This window comes from Montipora capricornis, chromosome 6 (assembly GCF_036669925.1).
Source record: "Montipora capricornis isolate CH-2021 chromosome 6, ASM3666992v2, whole genome shotgun sequence".
NCBI lineage: Eukaryota > Metazoa > Cnidaria > Anthozoa > Scleractinia > Acroporidae > Montipora > Montipora capricornis.
Genome location: NC_090888.1, coordinates 4,815,264 through 4,832,763, shown reverse-complemented (window position 1 = coordinate 4,832,763; position 17,500 = coordinate 4,815,264). Strand labels below are relative to the sequence as shown.

The window sequence follows — 17,500 nt, the reverse complement described above, 5'->3', positions numbered from 1 at the left end:
ATATATTATTTGTTAACGTCTTTGCTTTGCTCATTAATCCTGGAGTTATGTCTGGTTTACGTTGGCTCCTCAGCATTTCACCTAAACGAGTTAGCAGCTTATCTACCACGATGAAATGCTCCGCGCCAAGTTTTGTGCAAATATTAGAGTCCTGCCTTCTCTGCCATTATTTTGAAATTTCCTGCAGACAAACCCTTAAAAATTGTACTAAAGCTTATAGGTCTAATCTCCAGTTGTTCACATTCCTGTTTACAATGTATATCTGTCATAAAAGGCAGACTTGTTTTGCTTAATTGAACCACAAAACAGGTTGATTTCCTCCTCCTAATAATTCACTTATCCATGATTTTTGTTTTCCATCACAGGGGCCACTTTTATAAGATGAATACTCTTCACTGTCTAGATGATGGATAAATTCTAAGACAAAAGCAATGGTTTCTGGTGGAAGTTTATGACTATATTGGCGTCTTATTTTCGGAAGTGCTGCTCCTGGACCATACATCTTACTATAGAGTCTATCTTTTGTTAATTCGTAGTCTGTGCATGATACTTCTTCTCCTCGACTGTTAGTAAACCTGAACATTTGCTTAATTTCCTTATTTGTGTATTGCTGTGCCACACAGTTCAACAGTTCAACCCATTTGGGACTTCCAGGTCTCTCTCTGGAGTAGCTGAGAGCTAAGCCCTCCATGATGTTAGCATTTGCATTCACTTTTTCCTGAATGGAATTTGAAAGAAGTGAAGACAATGGCTTGCTCCTTTTACTTTTTACTTCTAGTAAGAAACACCTCCTAGAGAGTGAGGTTCGCATGTTTACAATCATGTTTCCAAAACATTGCTAAAGCCAATATTCGTGCAAAGTACTGATAGAGGTGAAAAATATTGTGATCTTATTTTTTTATTATCAAAGGTAAAGGAAAAATGTCCTGACGTTGAATTAGTCAGTAATAATTACTGACTCTGATCTGATTATTAGAATGCAAAAAGGGTACTCTTCATAGCCTGGATTAGTTTTCTATTTTAGGGAATAATGCATACAGTACAAACTCACATATAAGAACCTAGTACAGGCTGAAATTTGGCATTTTAAAAATACCCAAAAATATAAGAACCTGCAGAGCCTGGCAAAGAAAAAGAGGTACTTTTACAAAAAAATCACCCTCGAGAAAACTCCTGTTTTAGACCTAATCCGCTAACTCAATGTTGTACCCAATTCAAACCCTCTGGGAATAAAACGTTTTGTTTCAGGTATTTCCATATCATTTAAATATGAATGGTACATTATAATGCAAATACAATACACAAAGAATCTTAATCTTGGGAGAAATTGGGTACAACATTGAGTTAGCCGATTAGGTCTATTGTGTATATGTTTTCTTTGATTGGCATTTTATTGGATTTTCTCTAGAAATATGTTTTCCATAAAGCTTCAGTGCAATACTGTCTACATATCTTATGAATAAAATATAGAAATTTATTGTTGTTCCTCTGAGAAATAAGAACCTATTAAGAAACTACATGTAATCAGTCTGAATTATGAAAAAATAGCCTAAAATATTAGAACCTGCTCAGCCTGACCTCGAAAATTCTAGGTTCTTATGTGTGGGTCTTTACTGTATTTTGTAGGGTTACCAGTAGTAACTTTTACCCTGTTATACAAGCATGACAGTATGCCATGTTTTCAGTTTCGCGGGCTTGGGAGATCCTTTAATTGTGTTCATCTTTTCATTACCAATCCAAATAAACTGAAAAACCAACTAGTAAGGTAGAATATGTATGGTAGAATTTTACCATGTGAGTTAAAAGAAGGAAAGTTTACCCCATCAAATTGGCCTTCAAGAATTTCCTGGCAGATCTGTTCATTTGAGGCACCCATGTTTTCAACTTCTGTTTTAAGTTCAGCCACTTTTTGCCTTGCGCAGTTTTAAAGTTTGTTTCAAATCCTCCGCTGAGTTCGCTTTGACGTCAGTTCATATGACACTGAGGTACAACCAACTTGATTTTGAATAGAATTGTTTGCAGACAGGGGCTGTGGAACACTTTTGTTTACACTGGGTGACAGCCTGTGCAACCTTACATAACATGCACCACAGCACCTTAAACTGCTTATGAGGGCCACACAGCCAAACTTTTTTTCCAAAAAAGTTTTCTTAGCTTCAGGGAACAAATCATCGACTGACTTTGGGAGATATGTCCAGGTTTGACCCTAATTGGATGCACACGGATTTCAATAAGCGTCACAAAGTGTCCCCTTGCTCTTCTCGCCAACTTCAACATCACTTGTGTCTCAGAGTACAGACAATTTATGTCACAAAGTGTCCCCCAAATGCTACTCTTTAAGTGAAGATTAGCTGCTGCATTTACCCAAAGCTAAAAATAATGCTGACCTTTACCCTTACCCTATTGTTGAAAATAGGTAGCAAATGCTTAGACTTAAAGGGACACTTTGTGTTGGATGTCAAAATTGGGCGTGTATCTAATTAGGGTCAAACCTGGACATAAGTGGACTTTGGTAGTGACTTTAAATGTTTTAGCTTGTACAGGGGAGTTGTGCATTTGGACGCTGAACATCAGAGGCGGATAGTGGTATTCCTACAGGCTTGACATTTTTCCTTTAACATCATTTATGGGACGAGATTCTTCCTTCCTTGTAGGTTTTTTACATATGCTATATGTAAGTACTGATGAAGACATTGTTTACAACCTCTGAGGCTCAGCTGGGACTAGTTCCTTTCTTTTTTTTTTTTTTCAATTCTTCACAAAGATCAAACCTTCAATAACTCTTTTTTTTAGCTTTGATATAAGCTAGACTTAACTCTAGTGAATTGGAAAGTGAAACATTTGTGGCATATTTTATGAGAAATTCAACTCAACAATCGAAATTGAAAGTTGACAATTGAAGCTAAGCTGAACACAATCTTAATGTGTAATTTTAAAGGGGGAACTGAAAAGGAAACACTTAAACACTGGGGGTCTTACGAACCTTTTTACGGAAGTTACCTTTCAAAAACAAAAAAAGGACAAAATTGCCTTTTGCAAGGTCTAGCGATAGAGTACACCCAGCTGTAACGACAACAGCAGTCCGAAAACGATCTGTAGGAAACCTCACTGAACCGTAACGCAAGTGACAGAAGCTGCTTCGATCACATCAACTTGACTACTTCTAACTCGAATATCAGATCACCGGTCACAGACAAGGCAATGACACAAGAACTGTTCACACTATTTTAATCGAAGTGTAATAAGAATTCATCCTAGGTTTGCAATCTCAAGATAGTCCAAAAGCAAGTCTTGACACACTAATTCTAGACTGGATCTCTTATTAGCAGAGTCGGAGAACTCGAAATCTTACGGCAGAAAGATCTTTTCGAACAATTTGCGAACTGGTTATAACCTTGCAAGAAGGTTAAACTAAATACGATAAATTCACCGCTTCAAAACGTTTTTCAAAGCTTTACAGATCTTTCCGAAGTGACTGAATGAAATACCTGTGTAAAATGGTTGGCTAATCGCTTGCACTCAACACAACTTCTATGTGCTCTTCCACCGCGACACAATATGGCCGACGGTACAAGTCCTGATCTGTAAGATGCGCGCAAGCTCTTATGGGATTTTTGGCCGCTGGCGCGCTTTATTACTCGATGTTCAAAAAAATCTCGTCTTAATGTTTGTTAAGGCAAATTGCATGTGGCAGCTGACTGCTATAAAGAGGTTCCAAATGTTGAAAACAAGCGCTTCTTATGAAATGTCTGCCATTAAGTGTTGGGCACCTTATCTTCTGCAGAACTGCTAATAACAGGCTATTATTCAAGCGTAATCAAGTCACTAAGATAAGATGGTGCTGATCCATGAATTGATTTAAATCTTAAACCTGATTCGATAAGCAATGGGAAGCCAATGAAGTTCGTAGAGAGCTAGTGTAGTGAATGGTTAGAACCCGAATGACAACTAACAACATACTTAAAGACTCCACTGGTAGTACGGTGTCTAAGTGGCTACCCACATGTACGCATTAAACAACATGGAGAAATACGTTCAATGCCCTGACAGCTCAATGTTCAATGTTCAATGTTCAATGCTCAATGTTCAATGCCCTGACAGCTAACCGCTATAACGAGGTTCCAAATGTTGAAAACAAGTGCTTCTTATGAAATGTCAGCGTAACTGAAATCCGAAAGACTATTGTTGTCTAACTACTAGGTTTTCAAGCACAATTTTCTGTTCAGTGGTTTAACACTTTGTTCTTGGTGCTTGTGTACGTATTCAAGAAAGTGATGTTAAAATTAAAGGAACAGCTACAAACAGTGTCGCACTTGCATTTTACAGTAAAACTCCCAAGTGTCATAGCAACACGCAGGTCAGGTGACCTGCCATCAAGTGTTGGGCACCTTATCTTCTGCAGAACTGCTAATAACAGGCTATTATTCAAGCGTAATCAAGTCACTAAGATAAGATGGTGCTGATCCATGAATTGATTTAAATCTTAAACCTGATTCGATAAGCAATGGGAAGCCAATGAAGTTCGTAGAGAGCTAGTGTAGTGAATGGTTAGAACCCGAATGACAATGAACAACGTACTTAAAGACTCCATTAGTAGTATGGTGTCTAAGTGGCTACCGACATGTACTCATTAAACAACGCAGAAAAATACATGCTAAAAAACCGGCACAGCAAGGTTAATTAAAAAGTGAAGGAATAACTATCTTAAGCTAATATTTCGAAAGAAAATGCCTTTCTTTATCAGGGTTTCCCAAGGAGTGATCTCGGCTTATGGAGAAAGAGAGGGAAAGGCATAATTCAGACAGCCGGATTATGCGCCTCTAAAATAAAGGCGGCTAATTTTGTCCTGATGAGCAGCCTTTCCCAGTGGAAACGTGTTAGCTATTCAATTAGCTCATTCAAAGTCCCTGGATAAAAAACATGGATTCACCAGGTATCCAGACCCAAAAATTATGAAGAAAAACAGGTGATTGAATTTCCGATTCCGACATTGGATAGATTTAGACCTGAAATAAAAAATTATGAGTTTGACCTCAATTGTAGAAAATTGAATATTACACTCTTAATGACCTCCCCTTCCGTCAGCTACATACCGGCAGCAAATTTCCTGCCAGCCAAGCATATCTTACGAACTTTTAATTAGCTTTCGATAAGAAAGATGAAATGGGATGCCATCGTTTTTCTATAGGCTGTTTTTCCCTCATTTACATAAAAGAATTTCTATTTTTAATGTTCCGTGATTATTCAGTAAATGAAATGGTGACAATAGAACCCACTGGAAAAGATTTTTGACTCGAGCTGAATCACGCAGCACATTTCGACCTTGCTCACCATTGAGTCTCTAGTAGCTCAGTGGTTAGAGCATCCGACTAGATCACGGAGGGTCGTGGGTTCGAATCCCATCTGGGGCTCGGATTTTTCCGAGTTTCCAGTGGGTTCTATTGTCACCATTTCATTTACTGTGTATTTCATTCTCACATTTGCTCACTTGGGTGGTTGGTTGGCCGCATCGTAGATATGCTTTAATGTGACTGCGTGATGCAGTTATGAGCTATGCTGCGGTTATTTGACTTTGTAGCTGCGTGATGCAGCTCGAGTCAAAACCCACATTTCGACCTTGCTCACCATTGAGTCTCTAGTAGCTCAGTGGTTAGAGCATCCGACTAGATCACGGAGGGTCGTGGGTTCGAATCCCATCTGGGGCTCGGATTTTTCCGAGTTTCCAGTGGGTTCTATTGTCACCATTTCATTTACTGTGTATTTCATTCTCACATTTGCTCACTTGGGTGGTTGGTTGGCCGCATCGTAGACATGCTTTAATGTGACTGCGTGATGCAGTTATGAGCTATGCTGCGGTTATTTGACTTTGTAGCTGCGTGATGCAGCTCGAGTCAAAACCCACATTTCGACCTTGCTCACCATTGAGTCTCTAGTAGCTCAGTGGTTAGAGCATCCGACTAGATCACGGAGGGTCGTGGGTTCGAATCCCATCTGGGGCTCGGATTTTTCCGAGTTTCCAGTGGGTTCTATTGTCACCATTTCATTTACTGTGTATTTCATTCTCACATTTGCTCACTTGGGTGGTTGGTTGGCCGCATCGTAGATATGCTTTAATGTGACTGCGTGATGCAGTTATGAGCTATGCTGCGGTTATTTGACTTTGTAGCTGCGTGATGCAGCTCGAGTCAAAACCCACATTTCGACCTTGCTCACCATTGAGTCTCTAGTAGCTCAGTGGTTAGAGCATCCGACTAGATCACGGAGGGTCGTGGGTTCGAATCCCATCTGGGGCTCGGATTTTTCCGAGTTTCCAGTGGGTTCTATTGTCACCATTTCATTTACTGTGTATTTCATTCTCACATTTGCTCACTTGGGTGGTTGGTTGGCCGCATCGTAGATATGCTTTAATGTGACTGCGTGATGCAGTTATGAGCTATGCTGCGGTTATTTGACTTTGTAGCTGCGTGATGCAGCTCGAGTCAAAACCCACATTTCGACCTTGCTCACCATTGAGTCTCTAGTAGCTCAGTGGTTAGAGCATCCGACTAGATCACGGAGGGTCGTGGGTTCGAATCCCATCTGGGGCTCGGATTTTTCCGAGTTTCCAGTGGGTTCTATTGTCACCATTTCATTTACTGTGTATTTCATTCTCACATTTGCTCACTTGGGTGGTTGGTTGGCCGCATCGTAGATATGCTTTAATGTGACTGCGTGATGCAGTTATGAGCTATGCTGCGGTTATTTGACTTTGTAGCTGCGTGATGCAGCTCGAGTCAACACCCACAATTCGACCTTGCTCCCCTGTGAGTCTCTTGTAGCTCAGTGGTTAGAGCATCCGACTAGATCACGGAGGGTCGTGGGTTCGAATCCCATCTGGGGCTCGGATTTTTCCGAGTTTCCAGTGGGTTCTATTGTCACCATTTCATTTACTGTGTATTTCATTCTCACATTTGCTCACTTGGGTGGTTGGTTGGCCGCATCGTAGATATGCTTTAATGTGACTGCGTGATGCAGTTATGAGCTATGCTGCGGTTATTTGACTTTGTAGCTGCGTGATGCAGCTCGAGTCAAAACCCACATTTCGACCTTGCTCACCATTGAGTCTCTAGTAGCTCAGTGGTTAGAGCATCCGACTAGAGCACGGAGGGTCGTGGGTTCGAATCCCATCTGGGGCTCGGATTTTTCCGAGTTTCCAGTGGGTTCTATTGTCACCATTTCATTTACTGTGTATTTCATTCTCACATTTGCTCCGTGATTATTATTGTATAAAACGCTCTTAGTCTGTTAAATGCCCAAGTATTTTATCATATGACGGGCTACATTCCTATTTATTCTGTAACAACTATCTTGATAAGCCGAAATCATTCCTTGGGAAACCCTGATAGAGAAAGGCATTTTCTTTCGAAATACTGGCTTAAGATAGTTATTCCTTCACTTTTCAATTAATCTTGCTGTGCCAGTTTAGAATCCTGTAGTCAGGGCATTAAACCTATTGTGTTTTCGTTCATTTATCTTCTAGAGGCATCCCAGATTTCTAAGAAAAGCTTCCTGGTTCTGATTATCAAGAATGGTGGATAGAAAGTTGGAAGTTTTGGAGCGGCACATGCAAAAGCTCAGCATTGCAAGAAAGGAGGGAGACAGAAAAGGCGAGGGTTTGGCTTCTTTCAATCTTGGTAGATACTATCAGGGCACAGCTGACTTTCATCAGGCCATAACAAATTACACAGAAGCATTAGTCATTTTTAAGGAAATAGATTTCAGGGCCGGAGAAGGAGCCACCTATGGCAATCTCGGCAACGCTTATCAAAGTCTCGGTGATCTTAAGCAAGCCATAGCATACCACAATCAAGATCTTAGTATTGCGAAAAAACTGGGGGATAGGGACGGTGAAGGAGGAGCCTATAGCAATCTCGGCAACGCTTATTACCGTCTTGGTGATTTTAAGCAAGCCATAGCATACCACAATCAAGATCTTAGTATTGCGAAAGAACTGGGGGATAGGGCCAGAGAAGGAGGAGCCTATAGCAATCTCGGCAACGCTTATTACCGTCTTGGTGATTTTAAGCAAGCCATAGCATACCACAATCAAGATCTTAGTATTGCGAAAGAATTGGGGGATAGGGTCGGAGAAGGAAGAGCCTATGGCAATCTCGGCAACGCTTATGACAGTCTTGGTGATTTTAAGCAAGCCATAGCGTACCACAACCAATATCTTAGTATTATGAAAGAACTGGGGTATAAGGCCGGTGAAGGAGGAGCCTATGCCAATCTCGGCAACGCTTATCAAAGTCTTCGTGATCCTGAGCAAGCCATAGCATACTACAATCAACATCTTAGTATTGCAAAAGAAACGGAGGACCCAATAGGGCTGGCAATGGCATGTTATCATATTGGTGTTCACGAAGATTCTGACTCCTTTAGCAAAGCTCTTAAGTAATGGTCCGGCTAAGAAGCAGGCAGAAAAACAATAGCCCGCGGCAATAGCGTCGGTTAGTTAAAATGTGCCAACATTTTTAATCAAATTAAGTTCGGCTGTTCCCATTGGTGTAAGCAGCTAAAAGCGCGAAATTTGAATTTCAATGAAAAATGTAATCGACTTGCCGTCTAAAAAGTTAGATTCTGTTTCGTAGAACAAATCATTATGCCTTCAAAAACTATGTTTTTAAATATCGTCAAGATTCTATGCGCCATTTGCCGATTGGCGAATGGCGCATAGAACAATGCCCAAATTTGGCCGAGAGACAGAGATCAAGGGCATGGGGAAGAAGAAATCCAAAAAAGGCTTTTTTTTCATTTTTTTCTCATCTTTTTTCGACATTTTCCGATATTAGCCAATCAGATGCCTCGATTGGAGTGAAGTAGCTTCTAAGTACTTTTGCCGCTGGGCTGCCTGCTTCTTAGCCGGAGCATTACTTAATTACTATCGTCTAAGCATACATTATTTTGAAGAAACAAGGCGGCTTCTTGAGGCAGAGGATACATGGAAAATTAGCTTTCGTGACAAAAATGGGTTTGCGTACACCGCTCTGTGGACAGCACTCTTGAAGCATGGAGAGGTTGATGAGGCTTTGTATGCTGCTGAGCAAGGACGAGCACAGGCTTTGGCAGACATTTTGAAGATGCAATACGGCGTTGATGAGAAACCTACGATGAAGGTAACTACCCCTTTGGTTATGAAAGATCTACCTTCACAAACTGTTTTCACAGCACTTGAAGGGAACACGATCAGCTTCTGGTTGCTAAGAGAAGATATCGGGATAAATTTTAGACAAAAGAAAATCGAAAATGGAAGTGCTGACTCTCTGATGAAAAGTACTTTTAAACAAATTAATGAGGGGACGGTTGTACGATGTGAGAATCGTTCACTTGACAGACAACGCAGCAACTTCTCGAGCAGTAGGGATGGTGTTCAAGAAAGCGTTCAGTCCTTGAGCTTCTCTGTGCACTCTTTGAAACCTTTGTATGATGTCTTAGTCAGTCCTATCGCAGAATTTCTTCAGGGTGATGACTTAGTCTTTGTTCCTGATGGGCACTTTTGCCTGGCTCCTTTTTCTGCATTGAGTGACTCTGTCAAGATCCGTGCAATTCCCTCGCTGACTGCTTTAAAATTGATCACCATTGCACCTGACGACTTCCAAGGTAAGAATGAAGCACTGCTTGTGGGCGATCCGTGCTTGAAGGAAGTCACTTACCGCACTGGTGAACCCATGTATGCACAGCTGCCATGTGCGAAAAAAGAGGTGGATATGATTGGAGAACTTCTGCAGACCGTGCCTCTTACAGGAAAAAATGCAACCAAAGCTGAGGTGCTGAAAAGAATGAAGTCAGTTGGTTTAATCCACATTGCTGCACATGGAGATGCCAAATTTGGAGAAATTGCTTTGGCCCCAAATCCCAAACGCACATCCCAGATCCTTGAAAAGGAAGATTACATGTTATCGTTGAGCGATGTTCAAGCAGTTCGTCTTCAGGCAAGACTAGTTGTGCTGAGTTGCTGTCATAGTGGCCAGGGAGAGGTAAAATCTGAGGGTATTGTGGGAATAGCCAGGGCTTTCCTGTGTGCTGGTGCCCGGTCTGTTCTGGTGTCACTCTGGGCAATTGACGACGAGGCGACCTTCATGTTCATGAAGAGTTTCTACCAACACTTGGCAGATAGAAAAAGTGCAAGTACAGCTCTTCACCATGCTATGAAGTCTCTTCGGGAGACAAAAAATTATTCCGCCATAAAATACTGGGCGCCATTTGTGCTAATTGGCGAAGATGTCACCTTTGAATTTGGGCAACACGAGCACAAAAAGGATGGTAAGTGCTATCTGAATAGAACTTTAATGACTGAATCGCTGTACTTTGTATATGTTTTTAATCAGGAAGTTGTCAAAAGGAGCAGGTACGTTCTTCACAGAGAAATGGCTTTAAAAACGGTTGCCAGAGTGGTTACTTTTACTCGAACTGCTTTGGCTAATACCTGAATTAAATAATGTCTGCATTCACCGAGTCAGCTACTTCAGCTTCCTGCAGATAGCTATCTGTTTGAGTCGTGTTATGATGGACTGACAGTGAAACTGATCGGTGATTGCCGGTTGCTTATGTCAAGTGAAGTGAACTTTTGAGGTCCTCAAGTCTACATGTCAAAGTAACACTGAATAGGAATTGTTGCTATTAACTAAGCACAAACCGTTAAATCATTTTTTTTTTGTCTGTTTTGTTTTTCAGAAACGATGTCCAAAACGTGAAAAAACTACTTGGACTCTGATACGTCGATATGTTATTTTCCTTTCTTCGATTATATGAGTTATTGAAAAAACAATTCAATTATTGATACTTCAGTAGCAGTCAGACATAAGATATCATGCCAATTATAGTTAAAGTACCATGAGATTTCAGTAGTATTAAGATACTGTCCAAGACTGTCTAAGTCCTTACATTTGTGCCTTGTTTTGTAAGCATCTGTTCCAGAATTAGTTAATCACTTGATAGAAATCAGGGACTTGGGAAAAAAGTTTGCTTCCATGACTGAGGATCTAGCCGTTGTGTTATTTTGGCCCTTGAAAATACTTCAAAATAACTCCAAGCTTTTTGCGGTGTTTCTCGGGTGACAAGTACACTCTTCAGCTTGCTATACCAACTTTTCATATACAATATTATTAAGTGACAGTCTCGGGGAATGCGTATTTTCTGTGTTTCCAAAGCTAAATAAGCAAATTAAGTGTTTTGGGAGGCAAATGTCTGTAAGCTAAAAAACATCCTAGGAAAGTAGAAATGTTTGGAAATTACATATTGATGTACATACTAGAAAGTATGTATAGTATGTGAAAATTGCTAGGGCCAAGATTCCATTACCCAAGAGAAAGGCTCCTCCATTCAGTGTCAATTTTGAAAGCACGTTTTGGGGGAAAATGAACAATAGACCAAATTGATTAACTCAATCAAGGGGGTGGTTTCTAAAGACACTGTGGTGCTGCGTTGGTGGGGAAGTAGTACACAAAAAGTTTGGTTTTATCAACGGAGTTGATAATGTAAATTGGCCACTGTACAGAGATTCTAAAAGCTGACGTTTCGAGCGTTAGCCCTTCAGAGCAAATCGAGGAATTATGGGTCGTGTACTTTTTATAGTAGAGTAGGAGCTACGCTATTGGAGGTAACATGGCAACGTGAAAAATAGGGATATATTAGTTAAATGAAAAGCGTTTGTTAATACCGTGAGGATTAAGGGTGCCAATTTGGAAGATGAATTTTTGTTCCAGATTCTTGCGGCTTTCCGTCTCACCTAGATGTAGGGAAAGGCCGCAGATAGTCATGTGTTTTTTGGAGTGGTTACTTTGTGTTACTTTGTTCATTTTATTCGAATTTTAATGTAGCATTCACATTTAAATGATATGGAAATTCCTCGTACAACACGTTTTATTCCCAAAGGGTTTGAATTGGGCACAACATTGAGTTAACCGATTTGGTCTATTGTTTATTACCACAGTTTAAGAAGTAGTTTACGTTCTGTTTCATTAGCATCGAGTCATGGCAACGTCGACGATATAAGCAATGACAGCGACATCCACCCTGTTATTGCTGTTGCTGGTGATGATGATGACGATGATGAAGTTGGTGATGAAGAAGGGAAAGAAGAGGAAGGGGGAGGGAACAAGCAAGAGGAGGACGACGAGGAAGAACTTGAAGGCAATGAAGATGAAGTAGCTCTTGAGGCAGAGAGGATTGACACACTAGGATTGGAGCACCACGAGCAGGAAGATAAGAGAAGAATAATATACGAGTGAGTGGTCACATTGCTGAATCGTTATGATTTGATGGATTCTTAGCGCTAATTTTTCTTAGCGACGCGAGCATATGTTCAAGAAACACTCGGAGACTCGTTCTTGATTTGCAGTCAATTGGGTCTTTTGTTCCAACTTAAGTTACGGATTGATCTAAACGCTTCTCAGAGTTTGTGTTTGTTGCTTAAACTTATGCTTGCGTCAACAGTGAAAACAAAGCTGTAATGAATTTTTCTTTTGCCGCCGTTGCCTTAATCCTAGGATCCTGGCCATAGATGCAATGATTTTCATCTTACCTATTTCTAAGAAAGGTGCAGTGTTCTGGCTTCTTAGAGCTAAATTCTGTATTTTAAGGATTGGGAGTCTAGATACCCGTAACCAAAAGTTGGTGCATTCAAGGTATTATCTTTATTTTATCCTGCGACAACATGATTATGGGATTAGCCCGAGGAAGAAAGCAAATAGATTACTTCGACGATGCAGCAACCATTTTGAATTATATCGTTATTAATTTACCCAGTATCTTCCACTCTGCAGCCCCCCCCCCCCCCAAAGCTTATCAATGTTGTGCTGAAAACTTAAACAGTCACTATCGAAAGGGAGAAGGAGGGGGAAGGGAGAAAGGATGGAATTTTAAGTATGGCAGGTGTTGGAAGCAAGAGAGGCCATTTTTTAATGGGAGTGTCTCACTAATTTTGCACACTGTTGCAGCTCTATTTTTGTAGACCTGCAAAACACTGTAAATATCATATTTCACATTAAGATGAATTTTTTTTTTTTTGCAGAGGAACAGTGACAAGCGAGGGCATCTGCTTGCACCTTAAACTTGGGGCCGTTCACCTTACATTTCCCCCAGATGCTATGTCGGAGCCCACCCCAATAATAGTCCACAGATGGAAACGTGAGGCCCGTTCACCACCCCTCGGGGAGCACGAAGCTGTCGTGAGCAATGTGATCGAAATATATACCAACACGGATGCGGAGGCTTTTGAATTCAACAACGAAGTAAGACTGGCTCTTTCACACAGTGGTCCAAACCTGAAAGGGTACGAACTGGTCATTAAAAGGCTGGTTGATGCGGAAACCAATGAATGGGAGGACGTAGATGGAAGTGAGGACTTTCAGTGCCCCTCGGGTAACCTTTTTTTTTTTCATGGATCATCAGCATTAGCTAAATGGGTGCATCTGTGGGATCAGGGTTGGTGTAGTGGTGATTACACTCACCTTCCACTAATGTGGTCCTGGTTCAATGCCCGACGCGTGGCCATTTGTGGGTAAAGTTTGTTGTTGGTTCTTTCTGCAGACTGCTCCGAGAGGTTTTTCTCCGGTTTTCCCCTCTCCTCGAAGGCCAACATTTCTAAATTCCAATAGCTCTTTTCACAGCCCGAAATTGCCTCGCATCCACGTTAGATTACATTGTAATGCAAATGAGAAAAACTAACCGTGAAAAGGGCTGTTCAATCGGATTGAGGAACTACTGGGCCACCAGTAAATATGTTAGCCTCGTTATTACTATTATTATTATTATTATTATTATTATTATTATTGCTTTATCGTCAGAAACAGCTGTAATAAAAATAACAATATCATTGCAGATATCACCTATTACTTAGCTGTAAGCCATTACTGTACTGTAAGAAACAGATGTAATAACATTCTTAAAAAGAGTTAACTGAATAGAGTGTAATGTGAAGTGCTAGATTTCTATCCCATATGAACCATGTGAGCATTATCCCTACTGATGGAAATGGGCCCACACAAGGATAGAGAAAAACTCTGACCAGGGTGGGAATTGAACCCACGACCTTCGGGTTAGATCTCCGCGAGATCTAACCCGAAGGTCGTATGGGATATGGGATAGAAATCTAGCACTTCACATTACACTCTATTCAGTTAACTTTCCTTGTAATAACATTCTTATATCATTACAGGTATCGTTGATGATTACTCATCTACAAACGACATTCCTGATTCCTGCTTTCCTGTGGTGCAAGCTGACATCACAAAATGTTCTACGTACGCTGTGGTTTGTCGTTTGAAGTTATCTCCAGCATACACCATCACAGTCAATGGCGGCACATACAGTCACCCTGATTATCCAGACGTGATAATCGCAGTTCCTAAAAAAGCCATTCCAAACAAAACAAAGGTTACTTTCCAACTTAAGGTGGGTTATGGCGTCTTTATACTGCATTTGTCTGGTAGTGTGGCCCAGTGGTTAGGTCGCTTGCCTTGGGATTCGGGGATCCCAGGTTCCAAGACCCTTCTGACCACTCGTTGAATTTGTTCCTGGTAGTCCCTGGTTCAACTTCTTAGCTGCACATGTAAATAGCCAACTGGTTTGCCTCCGGCCAGTTGGGATTTTTAATAGTTGTTGCTGTTGTTGTTGTTGTGTTGTGTTCTGTTGTGTGTGATTGGCCCTGAAAATCTCTTATGGGGGGTGGTCAATAATTCATGATGTAGAATACACAAAAGTCGTTCATTGTGACTGCGGATATTAGACGGTTTCGTAAACCAAAGCCATAAAACCATTTGTAACATTTCTCATTTAAACGATTTTCTAATAAATTGACAAGAAATGAGATCTTTAACTTAGTTTCTTCAGAACAGAATTAAAACGATAGGATTTGAGTAAATAGTTTAATGTTCAACAAATGTTAGTCATCCGTTTCCTTCAACCCCTGGGTCCCTTTTCCAACCCTCATCCACCCACCCACACACGAACGTTGACTCATCTGGGCCCATTTTCCCATTTTTTTGGAGCATTCACTTTGACTGGTCTGGTAATTAGTTTTAAACCATAACCTGCTTCTTCTTCAGTATTTATCTCTTACTTGTTTAGACAAATGCTCGGAATTGAACACAAGGCGTTTTTGCAATTGTGGGCCAATCTACCTTGGTCTTTGAATGAGAATGAGGCTGGAGTTGACTTTGTTTCCATGCTTACCTCATTTTTGTCTTACGATGTTGGGTATAAGGAAGATATCTGTTTACAAACATTGCTTTTGTTATTCAAATGTGCCAACCACAGCAACAAAAGACCCTTTGTTTCGACAGCCAATGAGGCTCTGGTTGGCACATTAATAACAATAGGTGACGTCAACGATGTCTTCCCTATAGCAAGAACACAATTTACCAAAGGATACAAGATGACAGAGTCCACTTCATTTTTTATTTTTTCTGTTCTATTAGGTTTTTTTTTAATTTTCTTTTTTATTTTTAAATTTATTTAACATAACAGAAATTTACATTGCACAAGATACATATATAAAAAAAAAGAAAACAAAACAAATACAACTAATGATCTGGCATGCATGAGAACTGAGTGATTAATCAAAGAGGGCGAATAAAATAAATTAAATCATGTAAATTTCTCAACCTTGTATTTAAAATTAATCGTATTAACAAATTCAGATAAAATAATCGAGCTCTCTTTTAGCTTGTTTGGATAAATGTAATACATCATGTATAAAAAAGTATAGTTAAACTTTCTCACAGCCCCATGCCCAGCAAGGCATTGCTTGTTCTATTAGTTTTAAGACGTATGAACTTTTTTCTTTGATATTTAATTTTAATGTTTGACTTAAAGGCGATTATGCTGGGAAGAATCTGCCTTCTTCTGCGGGCCTATAAAGACAATTAAGCGATCAATATCAAGTAATTTCAGCAAAGGGCATAAATTATTCCAATAATGACATCTTGCAGAGTAAGATGGTTGAATTCTCCTGCCAAGGAATAGAAATAGTATTCAAATTTCTTCCACAAGTGTTGTATGTTGTAAAAGGGTCTCGAGCATTTATCATCTTGGATATAACCTATTGTACATTGCTTTGTGTTTGTTAACAGGATCGTATTAAGAACTTTAAATAGAAAACCTTTATGCCAGGTTTCAAAGGCCCTTTCATGAGGGAGCAAAAAGACCTTATTCAATTGATCTTCTGATAGGCTGAAAACATGACTTAGATGTTGGTAAGGATACAAGTTAGATCTGTGTCAAATCATGCACAAGGTCACCTCCGGTCTTGTTTCCATTCGCCAGTTGATCAGGTTACTTAGCAGAAAGATGCTGTGAAACCCAGCCTTTTCCAAGCAGAAAAAACTATAGCAAAGTAAAGATAATTGCTATTCTGGCATTGTTCTCTCTCTTCTTCAGGTGCAAGAAGTTCTTCAGGATGAATTCAATGGTCTCGATTTGTGCTCGGGACCAATATTACGTATTTTGGGCTCTCCAAGTGCCGAATTTTTGAGGCCTGTTACAATTCAGTTGCCAATTACTTATGGACTCGATCCTGAGTATATTCCTGACCCTTCAGTTTGTCGAGTCCGGATATTTTTTCTCACCTCCGATGGAGAAAGCAAGGAATGGATTGAAATTACCAGTGACCTTGAAAATCCTGCAAGTTTTGATGGCAATTTTGTGAAGTTCCAGGTTCGACGTTTTTCAGGGTGAGTATACGAAAGTTAGCAAAAATAAGTCTTTTGATACTTTAGAATTACAAGAGGAATTATGCAAAGCAAGAAAAGTGTTGCCAAGGCAACCTCGTTCCCAGGACCCACAAGTCAAGGGAGATTTCCTGGGAACGAGGCTGCCCCCAATGGGTATATATTGCCCTCCGAGATCTGCATATTTCTTCACATCATGCGAACCCGAATTTAACAACTCCGTAATGGTACTTCAATATTTCAATAAATTCCAAGAAAATGGTTCTCCCCAATTGATCTCCTTTTCAGTTCCATCATTATGCTTTCGTATCGCAGGCTTTGTTATATTCCTTGTCAGTGAAGTGTCCACTCAAACGAGATCTTGTTTTCTCAAATCAGTTCTTTTAGTGCAGTTCTCCCCCAATCCTCCTCACGCGTCTGTACGCTGGAAAGCAATTTCTTGACTGTTGTGGGTTCTCAACTCTTTTACTAAAAGACTATGTTAAAATATAACACGACTTTTCTTCGTTACCTCTGATGCCGATTTGGCGCAACGTGACGTCATTCGTTGACACGTGACGTCATTTTTCGGATGTTATAAAATTACCGTTATTTTATGTTATATTGTGTTTTATGTTATTTTATCGCCTGGCTTTGCCCTGAATCTAAGGCTTCCAAAACATTTCAATATGAATAAAAAATATTAAAAAGAAGCGTCAGCGTTCCAGTTAATTTGTTCACGTGGGGGGTTATGTAGACCATTTGAGGGGTCACCCAGACGTCGTGCCAGCATTGGCCCTTTGGCTCACATG

The 17,500-nt window shown here is 40.3% G+C and overlaps 3 protein-coding genes, 1 long non-coding RNA gene and 1 other non-coding gene across 5 annotated transcripts in view; 4 read left to right on the top strand and 1 right to left on the bottom strand.

Annotated features, from left to right (window-relative positions):
• LOC138054617 (uncharacterized) overlaps positions 1-591 on the top strand; it is a 1,412-nt gene extending 821 nt beyond the window's left edge. The window contains exon 2 of the long non-coding RNA XR_011133319.1: positions 366-591. This is a non-coding gene — a long non-coding RNA (uncharacterized lncRNA). The remainder of the gene's footprint in view (positions 1-365) is intronic.
• Positions 1-17,500, bottom strand: part of LOC138051363 (uncharacterized) — a 208,021-nt gene that overhangs the window by 43,529 nt on the left and 146,992 nt on the right. The gene's annotated exons all lie outside the window — the stretch shown is intronic.
• LOC138051350 (tetratricopeptide repeat protein 28-like) overlaps positions 1-17,500 on the top strand; it is a 152,733-nt gene that overhangs the window by 28,949 nt on the left and 106,284 nt on the right. The gene's annotated exons all lie outside the window — the stretch shown is intronic.
• The window catches only part of LOC138051352 (uncharacterized), a 543,513-nt gene that overhangs the window by 504,438 nt on the left and 21,575 nt on the right, over positions 1-17,500 (top strand). The window contains exons 2-6 of the mRNA XM_068897547.1: positions 8,435-10,302; positions 12,004-12,265; positions 13,052-13,401; positions 14,198-14,433; positions 16,420-16,712. Coding sequence (XP_068753648.1) covers positions 9,120-10,302; positions 12,004-12,265; positions 13,052-13,401; positions 14,198-14,433; positions 16,420-16,712 — 2,324 coding nt within the window. The 5' untranslated portion in view covers positions 8,435-9,119. The remainder of the gene's footprint in view (positions 1-8,434; positions 10,303-12,003; positions 12,266-13,051; positions 13,402-14,197; positions 14,434-16,419; positions 16,713-17,500) is intronic.
• Trnas-aga (transfer RNA serine (anticodon AGA)) lies at positions 7,102-7,175 on the top strand. The gene has a single exon. It is a non-coding gene; the product is annotated as a tRNA-Ser (tRNA).